The sequence below is a fragment of the Enhydra lutris genome, unplaced genomic scaffold, assembly GCF_002288905.1.
Source record: "Enhydra lutris kenyoni isolate GAN:26980312 unplaced genomic scaffold, ASM228890v2 scaffoldscaffold58, whole genome shotgun sequence".
Taxonomy (NCBI): domain Eukaryota; kingdom Metazoa; phylum Chordata; class Mammalia; order Carnivora; family Mustelidae; genus Enhydra; species Enhydra lutris.
Window position 1 is genome coordinate 5,559,067 of NW_019154142.1, and position 8,979 is coordinate 5,568,045.

The window sequence follows — 8,979 nt, forward strand, 5'->3', positions numbered from 1 at the left end:
GTTTTATTCACAGCATTTGGCTTGCTCTGCTTGTGGGCTGGAAGTCAGGGAAGAAGTTGATGAGCTCCTTGGTCCTGCGCGCTCCCAGGCTGTGTGATTTAGATCAACCTGCTCAATTCTGATTGAAGGGGAAATTTCCAGTCATTGGAATCAAACAGGGTGGGCAGAGTTATCGTATTTGGAAATACTTTCCACTCCTTTGATAGGAGATAGTATTTTGTAAGTGAAAATTGGATTTTCACAGTAAGCATATATCTGCTATGATTTATCCTACTTTTTTTTTTTTTTTTCTGTTGCTCATAACTTCTGATTGATAGCTTATTTAAAAAATAGGTTTGGGGGACGCCTGGGTGGCTCAGTTGGTTAAGCGGCTGCCTTCGGCTCAGGTCATGATCCCAGCGTCCTGGGATCGAGTCCCACATCGGGCTCCTTGCTCAGCGGGGAGCCTGCTTCTCCCTCTGCCTCTGCCTGCCATTCTGTCTGCCTGTGCTTGCTCTCTCTCCCTCTCTCTCTCTGACAAATAATTAAATAAAATCTTTAAAAAAAAAAAAATAGGTTTGGGGTGGGGGCACCTGGGTGGCTCAGTGGGTTAAGCCTCTGCCTTTGGCTTGGGTCATGATCTCAGGGTCCTGGGATTGAGCCCCGCATGGGACTCTCTGCTCAGCGGGGAGCCTGCTTCCCCCCCTCTCTCTCTGCCTGCCTCTCTGCCTACTTGTGATCTCTCTCTCTCTGTCAAATGAATAAATAAAATATTTAAAAAAAATAGGTTTGGGGGGCTGCCTAGGAGGTTCAGGTCATGATCCCAGGGTCCTGGGATCAAGCCCTGCATGGGGCTCCCTGCTCGGCCTGCTTCTCCCTCTCCCGCTCCCCCTGCTTGTGTTACCTCTCTCGCTATGTCTCTCTTTGTCAAATAAATAAACAAATCTTTAAAAAAAAAATAAAAGTAAGTTTGGAAAAAATATGAAACATATATATACTCTAATTCCCCAATGTAGTTTTTAGGTCAGTTGCAGGCTGATTAGCTTTGCCCTGTCCCTTTAATAGTTTGATATATTGGTCACGTTCAGCATATGTGAACTCACAGAAAACCATGGTAGAAATACATCTCTAAAGATTTTTTAAAAAGTTCTTAGCTATATGAATTGACACAAAATGTTGATTTTGAGTTTTGGATATTTTCTGTACTAATTAGACAATTTTGTAAAGTTTTAATTACATACTTCTTCTGGCAGTTTAATCACCCCAATTCAAGAACATCAAGCTTAAAATTTCAGTGATTAAACAAAGTCAAGAAAGTGGCAGGGCAGCAGGGATGAAGACAAAAAGAGTGAGTTAATTCTTTTGTGTCCAATTCGTAAGAATCATCTTAGCCTCAGGCATGTTTGCATGAAATCTGCCTTTGTTCAGTTCCTCTCAGAAAAGAAAGGAGTTTTTGGTTTTGTTTTTCATTTTACTTTTTCTCTTTGAGTTTGGACAGGGTGGTTTACAGATATCTAGATGATTCTGAGGCCTCTTGGTATTCTCGGCGTGTTACCATCACTCTTTCCCTGGTGGACCACGGGGAGCTACCATCCAAGGGAAGATAATGAAAGCAAGCATCTCCTTTGGGATGTCAGGACACTGGACAAGGACCATTTTCCTGGAGCAGTTATGTCTAAATCCTGTCCATCTTCTCCTCCACCCAGCTCTTGAAATCTCACAGGCCATGTTGGGAGCCCAGACTCATTTTTACGAAAGCCTCGTCTACATATAGGGCTGTTTCACGGAGATTACGTATGTAGAGAGTAATTCTTTAAGCTGTAAAGTGCTCTGCAGATGTAAGCTGGGGATATTGATAACAAGGCTTCTACTCACGGGCCCTTATTCACTCTCATTTTCTAAACCAAAAAGCCTTTTAGGGAATCCGAGTTGCCTCGTAAACCTCTTGTGGGTTTATGGGGAGTGAGCATCATGGAGTGGGTAAGAACAGGGGCCATGTGGACAGACTCATTCCCATGTCCCCGTAGCCTCTCCAGCTGCGTGACTGGGGACGGGTTCCTCTCTGAGTCTGGTTTCCTCAATTTCAAACAGGGATCGCAACAGAGTCAGGCTCGCAGAATCATTGAGAGGAGTGAATGGATATTGCAAGCGAAGCACTTTGCGTGGTGCGGGGCGCACACAGGCGCTCAGTAAGGAATTAGCTTTTGTTGCTCTCTGGAGGCATTTGGGGTTCTGTTATTCTAATAGCAGAGCCGGGAAAAATGAGCTGATTCTCCTAACTTAATTAATTGCAAAATCTCTCCTAGCCTACTCTTCTCCGTGTATTTCATCTTACCTGGGATGTGAACTTAGGTTCATTAAATGAATAGAGAATGGTGTTGCCTTTTTTCCTCCCTGCCTCTTTAAGATTCTGTGCTGGTGTGTGCCTTTAAAAGAAATTATGGGATAATCATCATTTTTTTTTTTTTTTAGAAGTCTAATATTCAGATACCCAAGAACTCTCCCTGGCTTCCAGTCCTGAGAATTTGGAGGGGGGTGGGGTTTGTGACGTGGTCCCGGCAGGCAGTGGCCGTCTGTCCATTCCTCCCCTGTGGGCCACCATGCTGTCCTGACGTGGCTGGGTTCCTGAGAGCGGAGTCTAGGTTGTCGGGGAGAGTCTGTGGACATGCACCTCTGTGAAATCTCCAGCATCTCCTTCTCAGGCATCCATTCCCACTGGGCAGAAAGTAGGAAAGGCCCATTATGATTTCTGACTGGCATTTCATTATTTGTACATTAACATTTGGTGTGGCGTGCGGTTAGAAACTCATGTCATTCGTGGCCCCAGAAAAAGGCCTCTAACTCTAAAACTTGAAACATTCTGCTCTTATAGGAGGTCCTTAGTTATACAGCGACGACACTCCTGAGGTCAAGGTATTTTTAACAATGTTTATTGAATCTGCTAATCTTGTTTCATCATTTTGTTACAGATTGATGTTCTCAAAGCAGATCTGGAGAGTGCAGAATGGAAAGTTTTAGAAAACCTTATTCTGGAAGATGTCCTGCAACAAATTGGACAGCTCACCTTTGCGATTCACCTCCACTGGCCCGGTTTCGAGGTCAGTGGCGGCGACAGCAGTGTCGTGCGATTCTGGTACAGCCTCCTCAAGGAGGTAGAACTAAAGGGCTTCAGGCTTTTTCATAGTTACAAAGATTTATCTAAACCCCAGCTGTTCCTGAAGAAGGACATTTTCAATGCAAGTAGCTGTTATACTCTGAGTTGGGTGAATACAAGATGGACCTAGGGTGCCAGACCTCATCAAGAGCTCCGGGACATAGCTGCAGAATGAGGCATGTCCGGCGTGCTAACGATTGGTGTCCTGTCCAGCCTCCTCCCACTAGCCTGTCAGCTGCTCTGGGCGGAGGTTGTGTGATTGCCTGTGGCAGGGACACACTCAACACCTGTGGATGGGATGGACACAGGAGTGCCACCGGGGTCCATCTCCATCTGTCCAAAGCCCAGGCCTTTCACCTGTTTGCCTCTGGCAGAGCAGGGATGCTTGTCCTTCTTCGTTGTAACTGGGAGGATAACTCCCCACTCATCTGTTTTCCCTAAAATCCACTATGTATCTAAAATCCGTGAATTCATCAACATGAAAAAGAAATTACATAAAATTTCCTTTTTTCCTGGGTTGATGAGATTCTTAAGTTTGTAGCTAACTGTTTAAAATAGGGCCTTTCCCTTGACTTTCACTCCCCCTCTTTCAAGGTTGTTCTTGTTTAGCTGGTCCACGACATTCTTTAGGACCTTGTAGATTTCAGCCATTTGTCCTCAGCCTTTGCGGAGGTCATGCTGTGGCTTTAGAAGCACCCCTGATTCTGGTTTCTGGGGACTCAGACACACCAAAGTCTGTCACTGAGTTTAAAAGACTAGACTGTCAAGAACTTGAACTCAGGATCTTTTCATACTCAGCCTTAAATCCCCTTCTGCTTCTACCAACTAAGCACAAAGCAGTATTTGGGTGTCTGTGCTATTGTCTCCACTGACTTCAAACCTGATTTCTCAACCACCCCCTTGCTTATGCTGTCAAATCTTTTTTTTTTTTTTTTTTTTTTAGCACATTATGTCAAAGATTAAGTGAGTTTTTCCTCTACTGCCAGTGGGCATTTGTCAGAAGACTGTGGCCTAAGAGCCCAAGTCTGTCTCTTTCCTGGGATGCTTACACTGGGTTTCAGTAACCCCAGTCCTTTCTATATTTTTAAAAATTAAACAGGAAATGTAGGTTCTCAGTAGATCAAGTGATCTCCATCATTTTTATTTACAGGATTAGACATTTACCCCCATGAATGATTTTCAAAAAGTCTACTTCAAACAAGTCAAGTAGTTAGCATAAAAATAAACCAAATTATTGCCTTATTATAAATTAAGTATATTTTCTGGCTTTTTTTTTTTTTTAACATCACAAGAGAGCAAGAAAACTATACACTCATTGTCCAAGAAACTTGGGGAGAGAGTAGAATGCTGGTTGCTACTAGACTTTATTCCTTCTCCCACCTTTGTACCGCCGTCTACCCCAGATGTTCCCTGGGTTGGCTTTTTGTTTCTTGCGGTGGTTTGAAAATACCATGCCCTCAAGTGAGAAACCAAAATATAGTAGAGTTAGATGATCTTACTGACTTCAGTTCAAAAGGGAACAAGACTTTCTGAATTTTTAGAAGTACAAATAAGCTTTTTATTTTAAAATGCACAGTACATTAGTAAAAGTCATTGAGATGGGAGCTTAAAATAGCAGCTAAGTTGCTCTCTTTGTCCATGGGCATCTCAAAAGCACAAAGGGTCCATGAAAAACTCTGAAATGCCTGGTGTCACAGCCCCTAAAACAAAGTTACCTTTAGTCTACTTCCTGCTTGGATTGTATTACAGATCCTCTCTTTTATTTTTTTAATTAAAATTTTATACAGTGAAGTCTATACAATAAACCTTTTTATACATTAAACCTTATGAGCCTTCTTCTACACCAGAGTATGAAGTGTGCTAATCTGATGTGTCCAGTCTGATCAGATTTTAGGTACGTACATGCCCATATTAAGATTTTTAATTCAGGGGATTGAAGATTGATGGACTCACTGAAAGCCCCCTTTGTACAGGGCAAGTCCCCATTTATTGCAGACTGGTGGTACAAACATAGACTTCATCACACAATATATATATATATATATATATATATATATATATCAAAAATCAAAAGCAGGAATGCTTGTATGGTAAAGAAAAAAAAAAACACTCAAAATAAATTGCAAACACACCCACTCACACCCACCTACAAGGCAGCTTGTTCAATAGTTTTTTGTACTTATTTTGTGCTTATTTCTAAGACTGTCCTTCATTCCCTTCATGGATAGTTTGGAATTTATGATGACTATCCTGACTGTTGCTATGGTTTCCCCTACCTCTGAAATTTATTATGCTTATTGTGTAGGCTGGGGTTTCTTAACCTCAGTACAGATTGCCATTTTGGGCTGGATTATTCCTTGTTGGGGGAGAGAGGGCTGTTCTGTGCCTTGTACAATGTTCGGCAGCATCCCTGGCCCTCCCCACGAGCTGCCAGGAGCTCCTCTCCCCCTCCCCTCTCAGTTGTAACAACCAGAGACGTCTGCAGACCATCCCCCCATGGAGAGCTACCGGTGTGGGCCACGAGCAAGGACCTGGGGTACCACAGCATGGCTGTTTGGGAAGATCCAAAAGGCAAAACAAGAGCCAGCACCACTGTGACCCCCACAAGAGCAGCACAAACAGAACCCAGAGAAGGGGCAGAGTCAAGAGCTGCTATGGAGAGCATCCTGTGTGCCCGGCACTGTGCACAGATGGTTCCCAGTTCTCCCAGCAGCCCTGCACAAAGGTGTAATTTTCCCCATTACGCAGGTGAGGAAACTCTGAGAGGGTTAGTAGCTTATGCAGATGCTGCCACTAGTAGATGGTACAGTAGGGATCCACTCTAGCTTTCAGATCCCTCTGCTGTGCAGCTTCCACAGTCTCTAACAGACATGAGATACCAGGCCCAAAGGACTTATTTTTATTTCCTTACTAATAAATTGGGGGGGGGGGGAGCTACAAATACACTAACACACTAACATCAGACCTGCCAATCGGTTAGAGTTTGGGACGTTTTGGTAGCATGCAAGTTAATAGTTTAAGCAATCTACTTAATTAAAATATGCCTGCCAAATGGAAACTTCCTGAAAGGATGGGGGTGCCCAGTGACTTCTCTGTCAATATTTCAGGTTGCCAGAAAAGCTCTTGCGAGGCCTGGAAGCAGCTCTCGGCCCTGGCTTGTCCCACTATGTGGCACTTTCCTCTTGGGTTTTAGAAAGGGCCCAGTCACTTGGAAATGCACTGTGTTTCCTGTGTTTTCAAGCCAGTTTTGACCTGCAGGTTCACGAGCCTCATCTTACCAGACCAATGCCCGTAAGCGAATCTGAAAATATAAATTTAATAATGTTCTTCAAATGATTTAAAAAAAACCTTATTTAGGTGAAAGACATAAAAGACCTATGTTAGAGATTCAGTAATCACCTTTTGGTGCAAACTCTTTCACAATTCGAGATTAAATTCAAAGGAAAGGAATTTCCCTTTCACCTTCTCTTAGAGTGATTGTATCTGATGCAGCTTTAACAGGTTATCATATAAATATTTGCAACTATTTGATGTGTTAAAATGAAGAAAGTCAGGGAGAAGTAAGCAAATATCTGTTAGAATTCACCCATCTATATTAGGGTAGAACAAAAGTAAATTCATGAGTTTACAGTGTTTAGTCCAAGTTAATTACTCATGTATGCCATCTCTGCCTTGGCTATATGATCTTAGATATAGTAAATACAGTATAAGATCTGTATCTCCCAAGTATTACATGTTTGGGTTTTGCAAAGCTTTGGTTAATACCAGGGAGCTTGCCTTATCATCACATTTTGTCAGATTAAAAGTGAAGCCCTCATTAAAACATTATTATTCTTGAAAACACAACAGTACCTCCAGGCTCCATTAATATAATTGTTCTTTTCAGCTGGAGATAAGTTTATGTTTGCCTTTGAAGCAATAACATAAATCTTTTTGTATTAGCCAACTGCTGCTTCTTTGTGAGTTCGAAACACATTTTAATTTTATGTAAAAATGTCTTTTTCTTATTGTAAGAGGTATTTGAACTTGACTTACCACATGAAATCATAACCCAAAGATTCAGTGTATTTTTAAGATTTTATTTATCCATTTGACAGAGATCCCAAGTAGGCAGAGAGGCAGGCAGAGAGAGAGGGGGGAAAGAGGCTCCCCGCTGAGCAGAGAACCTGATGCAGGGCTCGATCCTAGGACCCTGAGATCATGACCTGAGCCGAAGGCAGAGGCTTAACCCACTGAGCCACCCAGGCGCCCCTATCCAATGTATTCTTAAACTGCCTAAATTTAGAAGATACTGAAATTCTTTAAATAATTATGTTTCTGTCCTTAAGGAAAATAAATCAAGTGAGCTTAATGTCACATTTTAACACTATATGGAAAAATGCTAGTTTCATTAAAATTAATGCTTTGTGGGGCATCTGAGTGGCACAGTCAGTTGAGCATCCGACTGTTGGTTTCAGCGAGGGTTGTGATCTTAGGGTCATGGGATTAAACCCCGTGACAGACTCCCCACTCAGCACGGAGTCTGCTTGTGATCCTCTCTCCCTCTTCTCCACCCCACTGTGCATGTGTGTGTGTGTGTGCACACGCACGCACGCTCTCTCAAATAAATAAATCTTTGGGGGAAAAAACAGTAATTAATCCTTCTTAAAACAAGCAACATTCCCGTGGGCACACTGATGGGGCCCAACTCTAATGGAAGAGACGAAGAAAATGTTGTTCACTAGGTTCTGTTTTACTAAAGGATGAAACACAGTCTCAGTAGCTGAGTGTTTCTTTTGAACTACCTCACTTGGAGAGAGCAAGCCACAAAGATTATGCCACAAAGCTGACAGTTTAAAAATCCACAACTAAGTTGATTATGGGGAGGAGGCAGAACAGTAGGATGAAAGGAGAAAGATTGTGCTGCTGTCGCTGACTAGCTGTGTGGCATCGAGCAAATCATCACCTTTATTGGCCTATTTGCTTATCTGAGGTTGGAATATTTGATTTTTGAGGTTTCTTCCAGCTTGGAAGTCTCATTATTCTAAGATTTTTGTGATTAGAGAAGGCTCAGACAGTGGCAGGGTAATTTCTTGATTTGTGTGCTATGAAGAGAAGCCTTGGGATAAATTTAGAAGAATCCAAATGATGTGCTTATTCAGAAGAAAAGGCCCAGATAACAGAAGAATGAATTCGTGATGATGGCTCTCCAGTCAAATGAAGTGCCCTCAGGCCAAGTACCTCTTCGGATAATATGCTTAAACTCGCAGGGTTCTAAAAACTGGGGTGTTTCAGACTAGACTGGTTTATACATCTGTTTACAGAATATCCTAATGAAGTGGCACTATCTGAAGATACTAGATTAAGTGTGTGTATCTGCGGTGATCCTTCAGTATGTGCATGTGTGAACATGCATGCGTGCACCTGACACACACATAGGTACATTTATATGTGTGGCAGAACGCCCAAGAGGGAAGAATCTTCAGACATACAAAGCTCAGAGGGAGCCTAGACCCAGACAGGTAGAGCAGGAACCTACTCAGCAGGAGTCCTAAGGGGTTAGTGGACCAGCGGTGCTAGAGGCCTACAGCACTAGAGATAAGGCTGTGTCGGTGGAAAGGACTGGCACGGAGACACCTGCACAGTGGGCCCTGGGAGGGCTATACGACCTTAATGCAAGAGCTCTAAAAAAAAACTACCGCCCTCATCCTCATCCCCCAACACAAGAAAGCCTATCCTTGCTGCAGCTCTGGGAGGAACTACAAGTTTCCCATGAGAATTTGAAACCTCTGGTCTGCTTGAGGAGTTGAATTTATATTAATCTCATGGGGAGGAAAACCGTAAGCTGAGAAATGAAGATAAAAAAC

The 8,979-nt window shown here is 42.8% G+C and overlaps 1 protein-coding gene across 1 annotated transcript in view; it reads left to right on the plus strand.

The window, feature by feature from the left end:
* LOC111158328 (methyltransferase like 24) overlaps positions 1-4,064 on the plus strand; it is a 55,877-nt gene extending 51,813 nt beyond the window's left edge. Inside the window, exon 3 of the mRNA XM_022520304.1 lies at positions 2,949-4,064. Coding sequence (XP_022376012.1) covers positions 2,949-3,263 — 315 coding nt within the window. The 3' untranslated portion in view covers positions 3,264-4,064. The remainder of the gene's footprint in view (positions 1-2,948) is intronic.
* The last annotated feature ends 4,915 nt before the right edge of the window (positions 4,065-8,979 follow it).